The 15,582-nt window shown below is 42.3% G+C and overlaps 3 protein-coding genes and 1 long non-coding RNA gene across 14 annotated transcripts in view; 2 read left to right on the top strand and 2 right to left on the bottom strand.

Moving 5' to 3' along the window:
* The first annotated feature begins 615 nt into the window (after positions 1 to 615).
* Positions 616 to 3,469, top strand: LOC125288176 (gamma-glutamylaminecyclotransferase-like). Of its 5 annotated transcripts, none has more exons than XM_048234313.1 (4): positions 616 to 707; positions 1,074 to 1,176; positions 1,296 to 1,366; positions 2,017 to 3,469. In XM_048234313.1, exons 3-4 carry the CDS (start codon positions 1,328 to 1,330, stop codon positions 2,521 to 2,523), a joined length of 546 nt encoding a protein of 181 aa, XP_048090270.1. In that variant the 5' UTR covers positions 616 to 707; positions 1,074 to 1,176; positions 1,296 to 1,327; the 3' UTR covers positions 2,524 to 3,469. The 5 variants fall into 5 exon arrangements, with proteins under 5 accessions (XP_048090270.1, XP_048090273.1, XP_048090271.1 ...); XM_048234316.1 differs by having other exon boundaries at positions 1,074 to 1,182; XM_048234314.1 differs by having other exon boundaries at positions 622 to 707; positions 1,037 to 1,176.
* On the bottom strand, positions 3,162 to 3,568 carry LOC125288178. The gene is made up of 2 exons (XR_007192462.1): positions 3,325 to 3,568; positions 3,162 to 3,238 (listed from the first exon to the last, which is right to left on the bottom strand). It is a non-coding gene; the product is annotated as an uncharacterized LOC125288178 (long non-coding RNA).
* Positions 3,569 to 3,791: 223 nt separating this feature from the next.
* LOC125288177 (gamma-glutamylaminecyclotransferase-like) lies at positions 3,792 to 5,072 on the top strand. Its single transcript, XM_048234318.1, has one exon. It carries the CDS (start codon positions 4,084 to 4,086, stop codon positions 4,555 to 4,557), a length of 474 nt encoding a protein of 157 aa, XP_048090275.1. The 5' UTR covers positions 3,792 to 4,083; the 3' UTR covers positions 4,558 to 5,072.
* An 898-nt stretch (positions 5,073 to 5,970) lies between these two features.
* Positions 5,971 to 15,582, bottom strand: part of farp1 (FERM, RhoGEF (ARHGEF) and pleckstrin domain protein 1 (chondrocyte-derived)) — a 62,685-nt gene continuing 53,073 nt past the window's right edge. For all 7 annotated transcript variants that reach the window (XM_048234305.1, XM_048234308.1, XM_048234307.1 and 4 more), the window contains 11 exons: positions 14,265 to 14,346; positions 13,564 to 13,801; positions 12,911 to 13,041; positions 12,600 to 12,668; positions 12,049 to 12,138; positions 10,836 to 10,918; positions 10,275 to 10,387; positions 9,284 to 9,447; positions 6,808 to 6,915; positions 6,385 to 6,536; positions 5,971 to 6,122 (listed from right to left, as the gene is read on the bottom strand). In XM_048234305.1, coding sequence (XP_048090262.1) covers positions 6,041 to 6,122; positions 6,385 to 6,536; positions 6,808 to 6,915; positions 9,284 to 9,447; positions 10,275 to 10,387; positions 10,836 to 10,918; positions 12,049 to 12,138; positions 12,600 to 12,668; positions 12,911 to 13,041; positions 13,564 to 13,801; positions 14,265 to 14,346 — 1,312 coding nt within the window. In that variant the 3' untranslated portion in view covers positions 5,971 to 6,040. The remainder of the gene's footprint in view (positions 6,123 to 6,384; positions 6,537 to 6,807; positions 6,916 to 9,283; positions 9,448 to 10,274; positions 10,388 to 10,835; positions 10,919 to 12,048; positions 12,139 to 12,599; positions 12,669 to 12,910; positions 13,042 to 13,563; positions 13,802 to 14,264; positions 14,347 to 15,582) is intronic.

Genomic DNA, 15,582 nt, shown 5'->3' with positions numbered 1-15,582 from the left:
AGAATGAGCCATATAACAGTAATGCATCAGTTATTAATGGAGCATATTTACTTTGCCCCACTTGACATGATTAATTTACTAGCCTATGCTGCACACATAGAAAAGAATCATCTCCATTGTGCAAGAAAATATGGGCCTATATTTTGAGAAATGTGCCTCTCAGACAGAGATTGAGGAGAGAAAAGAAAATTGTAGGTTACTTCAGATCCACCATACTGAAATTCACAAGAGGATGCCAATTGTCAATATACATAAATGCCATGCAATGTTAGAACACTTAAGTTATAATGATATATATTATATTTACAACAATTAAATATATCTGGTAAATTGAATGAAAAAGGCTCTGAAGGAAGTAGGCAACAACAGAAGAAATGAATAGATACAATATGATGAATGATGGTCAACAGAGGAACAAACGGTTCCTCCTGTGTCCAGTCACGCTGTGAAAACTGCAGAGGACATTGCACATCCTGTACACAGTTCTTGTACAAAGGGAGGATAGAGAAATTAACATGATATGAGGCGGGTGCTTTGATCAAAATGGGGTTGACCTAACTTTATACTTTATTGCAGGGTTATAAAAAGAGGAGTTGATATTAAAAGTAGCCAGAGCGTGATCAGGTTAATTGATTCGGTGACTTTTCTCAGTGTACACTAGATTTCTTATACCACGTGAGTTGAAGACACAAAAAAGAGAAAACTATGTAAGTGGTTTTTATCATGCTTGTAGTACATAAATACCTTGGGGGTAATTATTATTGTTGTAGGCTAAATATATATGCCTTTTAAAGTGTAAGCCTTTATCGCACACCACAAGGCAGGACCTGAGTTATAGCGTAGGCCTTTAAAGTTGTTAAAGTCTTTGGGTTTATTCAGTAATGAAATGAGATAGGTCTTGGCTTACATATTTATATGCTATATATTTACATGCATATTTTAAAGCAGGAAGAAATTGCATACATTAAACATTCATGTACAGTAGATATAAGAAAGCTCCCGAAACATCATAGATGGGTTATTCTCTGTTTAACAGCTATAATAATGACGTGCATGATTACACTCCTGTACAGTAGGAGGCAGTAAAAAGTGAAAATAAATCATATGTTGGGGAAAAAAATCGTCGAAGAATACATTTTGTTTCAGCTGTTTCCTGGACAGCGTGTGAAGTGATCAGTAAGTGTAAGACTCTTTTTATAGAAAAGAATAGTGTGCAACATGACAATATATTTTTGTTGTATTGTTATTATTATTTTCCCATGTAGCCTAAATTCTTTTTATGTGCTTGGTTGCAGGTCACCGACTCCAGGTCTCTCCGATTTATGGAATGAGAATCAAAACAACATCATTGCTCACTTCAGCACTTGTGAGTGAGTCGTGTGAGAATCTCCGCAGATAAATAGTAGGCTAACATAATTATTATAGGCCTATAGACGTAGGAGTTATGTTCATTGATTTAAATACAGGCCTTTTAAAGTGTGATAATTGCGTACTTACCAGTATTTAATGGCCATATTCGAACTGCAAACTTGCAAAGTTGCAGTTGAGACTGGTTGTCCATCATACGACTGTAGTAGAGGAGCTTATAGCCTACAACTTACATTTCTTAACAAGGATCGTTTCCTTGTGAAAAATTAACATAGGCTACTTAGTACAAGGAACATATTGAAAGCATACATTAAAATGTGTTAGAGTTCTGTTAGAGTTTTGCATGAATGTATGCAACCAGCGAAAGGACTTTGTGGAGAACATCCTTAGGGCTGAGCTACACCAGGCGCGTAACTGAAGCGTTCCGTTCGCGTTGCGTCTGCTGCAACAATTAGCTTCCATTATAATCAATGGAAGTAGCTACACCAGACGTGACAGTGGGGCGTACGTTCGAAAAAAATAGACCATTCATCTAAAATGGATTTTACGCGTCGCGAACGGAACGCTTCAGTTACGCGCCTGGTGTAGCTCATACCTTAGTCTTGATAGAGCCTAAACTGAGATGGACTTTTTGAATTTCTCTTACAGGGCTTAGTGGCCTTTGTGCTTCCAGCAGTCCAGATGACTCAAATCTTTGTGTATGGCACTCTGAAGAAGGGCCAGCCCAACTACTCCAGAATGTTGGACCCTGCCAATGGGAGGGCTTCCTTCCTTGGTCGAGCCAGCACCATTGACAAGTTCCCTCTGGTCATTGCTGGCCAGTACAACATCCCGTTCCTCTTGAACATCCCCGGAAAGGGCCACCACGTCCAGGGGGAGGTCTACTCGGTTGACGACCAGATGCTGGCTTTCCTGGACCGTTTTGAGAGCATCCCTGACATGTACCAACGCACCCTGGTAAAGCTGAAGGTGGAGGAGTGGGCGAAGGAGGGTGGGGCTACGCGAAGCCCAGGGAGCGCGATGGAGGCTTTCGTGTACAGCACCACCACCTACAAGCCGGAGTGGGTGACGTTGCAGAGTTATGAGAACTATGATGCTTATGGTGATCATGGTCTAGAGTATGTGACCCGTGAAGCCAGGGAGGATTCATTTTGAATCTTGAATTTCCCCTTGAGGATCAATAAAGTATCTATCTATCTATCTATCTATCATTAAAATCCAGTCCAGTCACTGATCATCTCTTGTTGTAGGCAAAGTAGTTAGGTCTGACTAAAGACAGTTTTTAAATTTGTATGGTTTAAACCTCAGTTTCTTGTGAGTTTAAGGAGTGCCTGGTGAAAATCAGGTTTATTAACTGTTGTTTGTAAATATATTTGGCAACATGGTCTGGTCAAGGTCTGGTAATGTAGGTCACTTATACGTCAAGCAATTTAGGCATTGTGTAATGAGGCATTCTGATTTGAGTTACTGAAATTGCATTGCATTATTGTACCTCAGGGTAGGATCAGTGGACCTCTTGTTTGGGTCCAGATATTTTCCACTTCAGGAATGATGACATAAGCTGCCTGTCATCCTATCAATCACTCAGTGTACCATTTATCACTGGTTTTACTCTTAGCCCTAATGGTTTCAGAGTTTAATCAGACATAACACTCCATGTAACTTTACAACAACCATTCCATCAACTAACCAGATCTCCAGGAATTGAAATGTGTTCATGTTCTACGTCCTGCTTTCATGAGTAGGTAGTTTATGGCAAATAGGATAACATATCTGTTAGTTATTGCTGCTGCAAAAGCACAAGTAATCATATTTTCTTAAGATTATAGAACTAACTATAACTAATAGGTTTTTATGTGATGCATTTTACCTAGTTTTTAAAAGCACAAGTTATCATATTTTCTTAAGATTATAGAACTAACTATAACTAATAGGTTTTTATGTGATGCATTTTACCAAGTTTTTAAAAGAGGCACTTTACTTGACTATGTTTTTGACAAATGTGTTTGATTACGTAAAGACAGTTCTGCATAATAGATAAATGATTGTTAATTAGTAAGTACTAATAGAGTTGTGGAAATAAAGGCACTTATTTGGACAATAGTGGCCACAGTGTGTTTATTTCAATATTATTTTACTAACTGCTCAGTATATATACAGTACACAGAAAGTCAATCATTTAGCCATACAGCATACAATTTCATGTCTTGCAGACAGTCTTGTAGATTAATATCACTCACATCAGGTGATTGTCTAAGACGCAACCTGAAGTAAAAAGAAGTCATCATCACTACTGTACATTAAAAATGCACGGTCAGGTATACCCCACAATGTCTTCACAGACCAGCAGTGGGCTCCGGACCACTGGTTAAAATCTGCGACTTATATGACCAAAGTCTTATATTTATTGTAAACACATTCACCTTCATGCTCTTCTTTCCTCTTGTGATCCATTCATTGAGGATTCAACCAGGGAGAGGTTGAACATTAACATTGTGACCAGCAAAAGAGTTCAATGCTTATGCAATAAGGGCACACCAGTGTGAAAACAAGAAGACAGTTACAGCCAAAGGTATTTCACTTTATCTTTGATCAGATAGGAAAGAAAAGTTATGTAATGACTGAAGTGACTGAAGTCAGTTCTGATCTTTGGAGACCTAGGAGAGGACTGACACGGAGAATGGTTGGTTTTCTACACAGTGATTAGTGGCCTTTATGCAAGCAGCAGTCCAGATGACTCTAGTGTTTGTTTACGGGACGCTAAAGAAGGGCCAGCCTAACTACTTCAGAATGTTGGACCCTGCCAATGGGAAGGCTTCCTTCCGTGGTCGAGCCAGCACCGTTGACAAGTTCCCTCTGGTGATCGCTGAGAAAGGCAACGTCCCGTTCCTCTTGAACATCCCTGGACAAGGCCACCACATCCAGGGGGAGGTCTACTCTGTTGACGACCAGATGCTGGCGTTCCTGGACCATTTTGAACGCACCCCTGACATGTATCAACGCACCCTGGTAAAGCTGAAGGTGGAGGAGTGGGCGGCAGACGCTGGGGCAGTGCGAAGCACAGGGAGCACAATGGAGGCTTTCACTTACAGCACCACCGCCTACAAGCCGGAGTGGGTGACGTTGCAGAGTTATGAGAACTATGACTCCTATGGTGATCATGGTTTAGTGTTTACCACTCACCTTTAGGAAGTGTTAATTAGCTTTGTGTGATTAGTTTTAACTGAAACCTGTAGTCACAACATTGAGACTTCCTGTGGCGTTGTATTCTACACTACAGCGGTGTCTTTTGTACCACAGGTTAGCTTGAATGATCACTGCATCTTCCTTGGGTGAAGACATTTGAAAAGACAAAAATTCAAGTTTCAGAAAGTAGTTTTTAATACTATTCCTGTCGATCACCCTGTTCATAAGGGCTTGCTGTTACTACTCCTGCTCCGTTTTAAGATTTGGATGGGACAGGGTTATATTATATATTGAATCAATCCATAAACCAGGTATCCGTACAGTCATTTGAGTATAACTACATGTTCTGCTTTCTTGAATAGGTAGGAGTGCTGATAACTAAATAAGAAAACCTGTATCTGTCTGTATTGGTTAAGAGTGTTTTGCTGTGATTGTTCTGTGCCCACTTGATTATGAGAGCATAAAAATACTCAAATGCAAATGATTTTAATATGTTGTAATAAAGTAATAAGTACAAACTACAGCAGTAAATAGGAATTAAATTGTGTTGAACACACGCACCCTAAAGTATGCTTTCAGAATCACTACATACAACAAACGACCAAAATGACCAAAGTCTCATATTTATTGTGGAAACATTGACATCACACATTTTCTTGCCCATATAATCCATTTGTCCATCATTCATAAGGTGTTTTTCTTTATTACGGCATTCCTGTAGAGGAAACACTATTTTCTAAAATGGTTCCTTGTAAACGTATCAACAACATTTAAAAAAACTGATATAAAGGCAAGGACAGCATTCAGAGAGAAACAAAATATATAGACAGATATTTTGGCACTAGAGCAGGGATGAAAAGGCAGACTCTGTCCTTCAAGAAATAAAAACACAACAATTGGAGTTGTAAGTGAAATGGACTGAGAAACAAAACATGATGTACCATTATACATTTTGGAAAAACGTTAAGTGATTCACAGTGGTTCACCTTATTACAAATTGTATAAAATGACCTATAAAACAAAACAGGTTCCAAAAATGGGTAAGAACCCCTACAAAGTCTCTGTGGTAGTCTCATGCCACCAGCACACTTTGAAAACGTCCAGATATGCATAGACACGGTGTTCAGGTTTCTGTGAAATGTGAAGAGTAAAAACAAACAAGATCAACAAAAAAAAGAGGATACAATGTCAAAACGGTATCAACTTGCCTGAAGTGATCTGTATTTGTGACGGTCCATCCACATTACAGAACAGCATAGTGTCACCATTGGTATGCTACCAAAGAGCCAAACATATCTAAATGGAAATGAACGGCTCATCCTCTGTGCAGCTTGATGAAGAGCAACCTGATTGCAAGACCAGTGGGTCACTGTGTTCCACTGATATGGATGGTCAGGAGGATAATGTATTGGGGTGGAGGTGGAGAAGGGGCGGGGGGAGAGTCAGGCCTCCCCGACAGATGCTCAAGGGAGGGTCAAGTAGGGGGTCAGTAGGGGTAGGGGTCCTTCCGGCTGTGGAAGCGGGCGTGACTGGAGGAGCTGGTGGCACTGCGGATCACCTCCATCCACCTGCAGAGACACGCAACACAGGAAAGAACAGGGGGGCATCACAACAGTTACTGGGCAAAACAGGCTGGAAAGTCAAGACAGTTCTGCACTTACCAATCAGCCTAACCTGCATTTATGAATGTACTGTATGTCTTACTGTGTTGCAATCATTTAGCATATGCATTTGACAAGTTGACTTTGACGCATTTTTAAAAATGTGGTTTGTTTTTTAACTTGTTGCACATTAAATTGAACTTGAATGTGGAGTAAACTAAAGCAGTACCTCTCAAAGGTGTACTCGCTCTCCGACCTAAAGTAGTAGACGTGGGACTTGAAGTGGAGTTTGAACACGTAGTCTTTGTGGATGTTCTCAGACTCTGACGGAATGGTTATCGAGTAGCCAAGCAAAGGCAGACTGGCCAGTGGGTAATCATCCTGAAATTCAACCAATCAACTAAGTGATCAATCAATCAATCAATAAATGACTTGTTTTACAGAGCATATCTAAAACACAATCCATAGAGTATGGCAAACACAAAGGGGTTTAAATCATAAATGTGTGAAGGCTGGTTAATTATAATAATCAATATTAGAATACTTTTGTTTGATTTCAAAAGGAACAAGTTCTGTGTACTTTATCTACATGTATTGGTACATATTATGGTTTCTGATCCAATGAGCTCCAATCAGCTTGATTGGGCCTAACCTGATGGGTCTTGTAGAAGAACAGGCTGAAGTTGGTGAAGACCACCCAGAGCTTCTGCCAGCCGTTGCTGTTCTTGAACTTCCTCAGCAGGTTCCCAGACAGCTGATTCTTCATGGAAAGAGACAAATAAAACATCAGATGTCTCGTATGTATGTGGCAGTATGCTTATACACACACTGTACTGTACTGTGACAGACAATTGTCAGCACACACATTGAATTGTCAATACAGTTGGTCAGCTGAAACACTGAAGCAGGAACCTGTTTAATTAAAATGGCTTTCCATCTGTGTTATCCTAATCTCCCGTTTTCATTGGCCCATACATAATCTGGTACAACCTTGGCTGCTTTAAAGAGCTGTGGCTTATTGACATAATGGGGTTTCCCTGAAGTTCACGCCACTGGCGTTTATTTGCTTGTTTAATGCTTTCATGAATCACCCATTCTGTCTGAAAGGCTAATTACAGCTTCAGGATATGCACAGACAGAGTATCTTCATATAAAAAGTACAAGGCTTAAAGTTGACTAGACATTACATGGCTTGATGTCATACTATTCTAGGAGCTATGACATTTCATTACAATGTACAAATTAGCCGGCTGTCACAAGTTGGATTACATGCCCTGTCCAACATCATTACAGTTATGCCTGAAATACACAGTCCCTCAAAATGACTTTGACCAGCCATAAATTCAAACAGTCACCGTGGTTAATATCAATAGCCTGGTAATTGCTGATTAGAGACTCTTAAACAAAAACAAAGCCTGACAGGTGAACATGCTTCTACAACACAGAAATCTGACAGGACTGCTGCCTTTTAATGAGGGTTGTCACTGAGCCCTGCCAAACCAAGCCCGTCTGGATAGTGTCCACAAAATGCACCCACGGTTAGCTAGCTGTGCTTTCTAGACAAATGACAAATGCTAACAACCTAGAACCTTTTTCTCCTTCTGGCATAGGAGCTTCATCTTGTTTTCATTGCATTCAACTTTACTCAGGCAACAATGAAGATTAATCTCCTTGGGGACTTTGCCAACAACCAACGTTATTGTTAGGGTTTAGCCAATGTAGCGTTTGGACTACGTCATCATGAGAGCAGAAAGAAAGCAGGCCAAAATTACTCAGCCTGTGGTGTAGGAGCAGGCATTTCTCATTACCTCTCTACTCTTGAAGGAGTCACTGAGGGAGAGGCTGAGGGCTCGATACCAGCACACCACTGAGACTGACACGGGCCCCTGGCCTCTCAGGAGCCGTACGGCCTCGGGGCCTCTGACTGGACTAGGGTCCTCTTAGCACACGAGGATAGGACGGGTAGACACAGAGAGAACCAGAGAGGAAGAGGACGAGAAGACGACATGGACAGGCAACGGAGACAGATGAAGAAAAGGAGACACAAAGAGGATGACATACACAGAGCCGTTAGGGGCAGAAATGGATAGAGCACAGAAGAAGAGGTCAGGAAAGTCCACCATCACCATTCCGAGGGGAGAAAGGTAGCAGAGTTGGACAGTCAATGCTGCTTCACCTGAAATGGGGCCATGTGATGTTATAGCTCAGGGGTGCGTTTCCCAAAACCATAGTTGCTAACCTGTTAGCAACTTAGTTGGTTGGCAATGGGTAATTGCATTGCAACCAACAAAATGGTTTAGGTTGAAACTATGGTTTTGGGAAACGCGCCCCAGATTCATCAGATTTGAACATCACTGTGCATTGTTCTTTTGAGGATTTCGCTAACTTTAGCATTCTTTGAGCATGGTTGTCCTGGCCTGTAAAAAAAGTGGGACTTTCAGATGTAGTGATGAGGAAATCTACAAGGAAAGGAGAGAAGGAGGGAGCAGGAAAATGGGACGTGGCCTCTACAGAGCATGGCCCTACTGGGAGACCTTCACTTGTGTGGCATGATGGGTAAAGCTGGACTGCGCTGAGTAACAGCTCCTTCCCAGAGACAGACCCCATTGTGAGGGAGAACGTGATGAGTATTCAGCACTTACCACTTTGTCTGGCAGTCTGTCTGAATAAATAAAAACTTCTGTATGTCAAGTTCTCTTATCTCTCTATTTAAAAAGGAAGTAAAGGCCAATTTGAATTTCACAGAGGAAGTGTTAATTTGTTTAGTGTGCTGACCAACAAACTCTGACCCCCTCACTATCTGTTTGACTGACTCAAGCTGAGCTCATCCTGAGAGCAACAGTATCCTCATCTGACAGTCTGGTTCAAGGTCAAAATATAGAGTGCATACACCTGCATGCAAGTACACTAAGGTCAATTTCAGGCCACTTAAAGGGAAGGTCTCACCTGAGGTCCCTACCCATTAAAGGGATGTAAAAAGGGATGGAAGTGGATATTAACACCCCAAACAACACAGATGAACGGAGAAGACACTTAGTATGCGGACCACAAAAGGGAAAATACAGACATAGACATACACACATACGACCATAAACACAGAGGAGGGTACGACTTTGGGTAAACTATACCTCCACGGCAACACTAAAGTCCACCATGGACACGCTAGTGTTGCGGTGCCAGCACACGTGGACCGTGGTGTTGCCACGGTGAGGTGACTGCCGCTCCAGGGACGTGCGCGAGGAACTCAGATCGTCCTCAGACTCCTGGTCCACCCCGGACTCGTCAGGGGATTCTGGGAAATTCAGTAAGGGCAGCGATTTAATGGTAGAGGAGGGGAAGGGTTCATGTGTTTTGTTGTTCTCACAGGAGAAGTGGATCACCACCACCAGACAGCAAGCACTGTTCTATAGAAAGCGATGGTCCCATAATTCATCCATACTCACTGGAGTAAGAGCATAAAGACCAAAACGCTCTTTACATCTGTAACAATACATATAGAACACCAGACACTCCCTAGACAAAGATAATCATCAGTTGTATTGTACTTAGACCACTGTTTTTCTCTCCAAAAATAACTCGCTATAGAAAAGAACACCAATTCAGTTAGAAGCGAGAGAGAGAGAGATGCTGGAACAAAGGTGGGAGGGAGGTCCATAGCTCGTGTTTCCATCTGCACCTGTAAGAGACAAAGCTGTGCAGGGGATTTAAAGGTCTCTCTCAGGGTCCCAGGCTTATCTCAAACTGTTCAGAATGCCAACATGACGTGCACATTTGCCACCAACTACAGTCATAATACAGGTCTACAGGCATTTGTTTGCACTGCGGCTACCAAATCCCTGATAACTAATTATTGGATCAGGTCCAGATTTAGGACCAGTACATAGGGACCTGATCCATTCCTGTGTCAAATGGCACTTGAGAGGACCCGTCAAGCATATACATCAACAATCACATGGCTTATAACACATATAAGGAGGTACACTTGAGTACATATTTACTATTTACTACAATCACAGTCCAAGACTAAACAGTCAAAGGAAGCATTACATAAGTTTCTAATACAATAAGTACAGGTCTGTTTCTGATCTGGTCTGATAAGGGAGGAATTGAAGAACTTACTACTGTCTGTCAGACTGCTACCGAGAACCTCTGAAGAGGGTCCATTGCACTTGTCAGCCAGTTCGATGGCCATCTTGATGTCCTCCATCCATTTCTCCATCTCAGCAGCAGAGCTACCCAAGCACATGGAGATATGACTGTTAACATTATAATCATTATTTCTTAATATGAAGCTGTAGATTGTAGACTGTGACTATAATAATGTAATCTATTATTAACTTCTTAAATTCTAATCTTTGAATTAGAAAAATCTTTAAAATACACAAAATATTGCATCATAGCAAAACAATTCCATTTAGGGCAGTACTTCATACCATAGTCCTGATTTGACAATTTTTATTTTATTTGATCCATTCATCAACTCCATGTGCTATTAACTGACTAGCTATCATTTCACAATCATGTAGGCACTCCTTGGTGAATAGTCAGACAAAAATGCAGGGATTATAGCTATACTGGGAGAATGCTCCACAAACTGGTAGTCATCTTGAAAATGTCTTCCTTTATTCACATTGCCTTGTAAAATGTTTTCTAGTCATGTCTTGCAAAGGGGGCACCCACCTGGCTGCAACCACCACCGAATGGCGCTGTCCAAACAGGGTGAAGGAGTGAGGCACACCCCATTCATCTTCACTTTCTCTGATCTGAGAATGAGACACACACACACACAAACACACCATACAATCAGTGTCTTAAACCTACTGAATATGAAACACACAACACAAATATATACAACGTTGACACAGACCAAACATGAAAGCCATACAATTAATATTAATCATGTTGAGTTAAATAAGACTGAACAATCACTGGTGTGTTCATTTCAACACTGACCAGCAGGGGGCAGGCTAACATAAACCTGATGCCATTAATAGTCCTAACAAACACTGAACAAACAGCACTGAGGAAAATGTGACATTGACCAAAAGGTGTATAGGGATTAGAATTGCAGAATGCATCTCATCATCTATAATTACCCACTATATCTGGAGAGCCGAAAATATTAACTACTCAAATCTACATATAACTGCAATAACACACAAAGCATCCATCACAGCACAGGATTTCCCTTTCATCAATACTGCGTAAGCCACTGTAATTGTTTCTGTATCCAATCAATGTCATAATAAGTTTACACGGCAACATGGGACATGCCTTTCAGCGTTGAGTGCCAAGACAACTCAATTCACCGCCTAACTCCTTACTGAAGCATGTTTATGCAAGGGAACAATGCCTGACTCTGTTTGTGTTCGACTGCAATTAAGAGTGAGTCCAGAGGGAGGAGTGCACTCAAATTAAAATCCGTTTACTCCAGCTTACAGTGGGAGCTTGGAGCTGGGCAGACTAGGACAGCTTTGCTGCTGTTAAGCAAAGATTCTGGTGAGCTCCATGATCTTTGTAGTTAAGAATGCAAATTAAGAAGACTGAAAGTTTGGAAAATCCTCCTTAGTACTTTGTGTTAAGATCGGCGTTGACAGAAAGACACTTCAAATAAATCTACTGATGCACTTTGATCTAGAACACTTGGCAACACAGAAGATCATTCTTCAAGCTAGGTAGAAAGAGATGGAGAGTAAAATGTCCTTTCTTTCTAATTCCTGGTTTCACTGAGAGGAAAATCATTTCCATGGTCTGCAAGTTGTCCTCTTTTAGAGAGCTGAGCTCCAGTAGCACACAGGGGCAGAGGACACACATCCACACATGCATCAGGTGATGTGCGCGTCTGATGAGGATGGCGACGAGGAAGGTGGCGGCGGTGATGATGATGACTCACCGTCATGCCGTAGAGAGGAAGCTGGCCGTGCACTTTGAACTGATTAGCGGCCGTCATCCCTCGACTTGTGTACAGCAGGACGTCATTGAACTACGGCCAGGCAGGAAGAAAGAGTTAAAAATAGGGCTCGGATGAATAGACACACAGACACACACACACACACACACACACACACACACACACAGGATGCTGCAGTGACCCGGTGAAGGTCACACTCTTTTATGTTGAGGACTGTTCATAGTGTGCAGACAGTAGCTCAGCTCAGTGGCTCTGCTGTCCTCACATCTGTGGTAGCGGAGCTCCACTGTGTACATCTGCTGATACCCTTATCAACATTCTAGAGATAACAATTATGTATTTTACCATACCAGCAGCTGCTACGTTTGTTTAACTGCATTAAAAATGAATGTGACTTTAATTACATCTTAAAAAGAACAATAAACCGGAGGACACATTTCTGTAAAAGTTCAAGGACAATGACTAATGCGCTTCTCTGGGTGCAGACACACACACGGAGCAAAAAACAGAGGGAAGAACGAGGAAGAAATTACCAGGAAAAACATTCTCTGCTGCAGGCCTTTCCCAGACAGCTTGCTGAGACAACCCAACCTGATAAACTCCTGCCAACAGGGGAACAAAGCCAACACCACTTTAATGAACACGAACACAGATAACGCAGACTGGGTATTAAGTGCTCTGGATCCCTTCAGGGGTAAATCACAGAGGCTCTGCTCTCAAGTCGGGCCTTTCTGGGTGAAACTTGATTTTTACAGCAGGGGGATTTGTTTTGCATACAACACATACAAAAATAAACAACTGTATAGATGAGTGGATTCTTACTGTGAATTTGACCCAAACTTACCCGGCCAGGAATGACCAGATTGTCGATGCCCATCAGGTCTTTTTTCAGCTCCAGAAGCTTCTGGAAGTTCTCCATCTTGATCATGGTGCCGTGGAGCTGGGCAACCATCTCGGAGATGTCTGCCAGAGCAGCTGCAATCAAGAGGAGAATCAGAAACACTTCACACAACTTCCCTGTTACTTGCCTGCTCATTTTGCTACATTGACACATATTCATTGAACTGCATTGTCCTGTTTGCAATAGTATTTCTTAACATTTTCACAAATGTGCATCAGACTTATGCTAAAACTGATCTCCAACAATGAATGAATGGGCCAATTCATGAATTGTTCAGGCTACATAAAACTCTTTAGGCATCTGTCTATACTGCACAGATGTTGTCAGATGCTTTCAACATGTCGCAGAGACCTCTAATGTCAACATAGACTCTAGCTTGTGTTCTCAATTAATGAAATCTGCAGGAGTCTTGAATCCCATCAGACCCCATGAAACCAAAACAGACAGCCTCTCAGTACGGGGGGAGAAAAGGAGATGGTCTGCACACTGTATACGGGCTCCAAGAAATACTTTATTTATTCTGAAAAAGGCAACGTTTCGATCTCAACAGATCTTCATCAGGCCAATAAGAACCCCTCAGTGCGGCGGCCCCATACCTCTGGAGTCCCTGAAGTCGTCGTGGGTGGGGGGGTAGTGCTTGCACAGGCGCTCCAGGATCTGCTTGTAGTGCATGAGGCGGTGGAGCGGGCGCAGGAAGAAGATGTTGAGCGGCAGGTAGCACACCTTCTGCAGCTCGAAGTCGCGACACAGCGCCTCCAGCCGCCGCGAGCCCCGGCACGCCCGCTCCAGTTCCAGCAGCGCCTCCGACTGCTTCTGCAGGTGACCCGTCATCAGCTGGGGGACAGAGAACGAAAGAACGAAAGAAAGATGAGAGAGAAAGAAAGAAGGAGAGAAATAACAGAGAGAGGTAGTGAACAGTGTTATTACAATCCTAACCACAATTAACTTTCAAACCACATACACATTTTATATTTTACATAACTATGATGAGCTATTTTAATAAAACGGTTTTTATATATTATTATTATATATTTTTAATATTCTACATAAATATTTAATATTGATTGACACTGGTACTAGATACACTCCTGAGTGACTGGCATGCTACTGACGTCTTTATCATAACCATTCAATGTTAATTTACTAAATGTATTAAAGTATTTTGGTGCCTAAGGCTGGCTAGACATGATAATGTTTTTTTCCGCCCATAACCCTCACACCCTGCCGCCCACAACCAAATGCAATTAGTGTCTGAGACTGGGGCAGTCTGCAGGCTGCAGAGAAGTGCTGTTCCCACCTTCAGGCCCTGGATGTTCTTTAGCATGACGTCTCCCACACGCTGGTAGTCCCCTTTGATGTGGGCGTTGGAGCGGCCTTCCCTGGTGGGAAAAGCACAGGGATGGGGCATTCGTCAGCGTGTGTTGTGGTTAAGCTACGCCAGTCAGGCCACGTTGCAGGAAGAGACTGGGACAAACTAGCCCCTAGAGTTGTATGTGTCTTTGCAACCACAAATTGTCTCAATGAGACAGTTAACTTTGCATACAAAGGATGTTTGTATCTCTATTATTGGAAGAGTTCATGAACCTATGCCTCCATATAAACACCCTAAGGCATAAAAAATATTAAGCCCCAACTTTGTTTGCAGTACATACTAGTGCATAATAGATGTAAGTAAAAGATGCAGTGATACATTTCATAGAAATATAGAACAAGATCTACTCAGTGCACGCCTTCCTACACACATAAAATATCTTCTTCATACCAAGGGTACTGCAGCTACATAGCAGGTAACAGTGGAGTGGCTTTTTTGTAACGCTCAGTTTAGACCACTAGATGGCTCTACAGTGCAGCAATCAATTGGTTATGCGCTTTTGGAGGGAAGCGCTGGCATTAACCCTTCTATGACCTCGCCCTCCCACACACATACACGCACACACGCACAGTGTAACTCAAAGCTCCAACCTGTCAACTAGCAGCAACAATCAAGTCAAGGTGGAGACGCCGCGAAAATTCGAAGGAGGACAGAAAAACCCCCAACATGATTTATCTCCTTGTCCTACAAGTGGAGCGGACTCTCTCTCTCCCTTTCTCAGAAGATTGGGCTGAGACAGCCTGGGTATAAATTACATTAGGGATCATCCAGAACAGCGCAGTGGAGACACACAGGGAGAACTGGAGGGCCTAGAGGAATTTCCCATCGCTTGGTCCATTTGTTATTGTCAGATCTCATTCTATTTCAAAAGGAAAAAGGCCCCCATTGAGAAATCATTGAACTGTCAGGTCAATTCACACAGCCCTAGCTCCTTTTGTTTTGCCGAGACAACTTGGGAAGAAACGCTTCATCATGGCAAATGCACCAACCGATTGTGTAGTGCTGTTTCCTCTCTAAGATTCAATAACCTTCCACTTCCAGGTACTACTCTCCTGAGAGTAGACCCACTTCAGTGAGAAGCTTACATGCCGAAAAGGCTGAGAGAGAAGCTGCACTACTGAACTGCGATGAGATTGCGAGGCTCATCCTAGTGTCCAGCGGTAGCTGATCAGATCAGGATTGATCAGGACCAGACTAGAAGCACCGTCTCGGTCCCTCTCTGACCGCTTCACTTCACTGGTCT

This window comes from Alosa alosa, chromosome 23 (genome assembly GCF_017589495.1).
Source record: "Alosa alosa isolate M-15738 ecotype Scorff River chromosome 23, AALO_Geno_1.1, whole genome shotgun sequence".
NCBI lineage: Eukaryota > Metazoa > Chordata > Actinopteri > Clupeiformes > Clupeidae > Alosa > Alosa alosa.
This window is presented reverse-complemented; position numbering and strand designations above follow the sequence as displayed.

Bases quoted from the DNA above. Each gene is read 5' to 3' on its own strand.
- LOC125288176 (XM_048234313.1), top strand. From the start codon at position 1,328: ATGAGAATCAAAACAACATCATTGCTCACTTCAGCACTT. The intron at 1,367-2,016 runs GTGAGTGAGTCG...TTTCTCTTACAG, and splicing joins CATTGCTCACTTCAGCACTT to GGCTTAGTGGCCTTTGTGCT.
- LOC125288177 (XM_048234318.1), top strand. From the start codon at position 4,084: ATGCAAGCAGCAGTCCAGATGACTCTAGTGTTTGTTTACGGGACGCTA.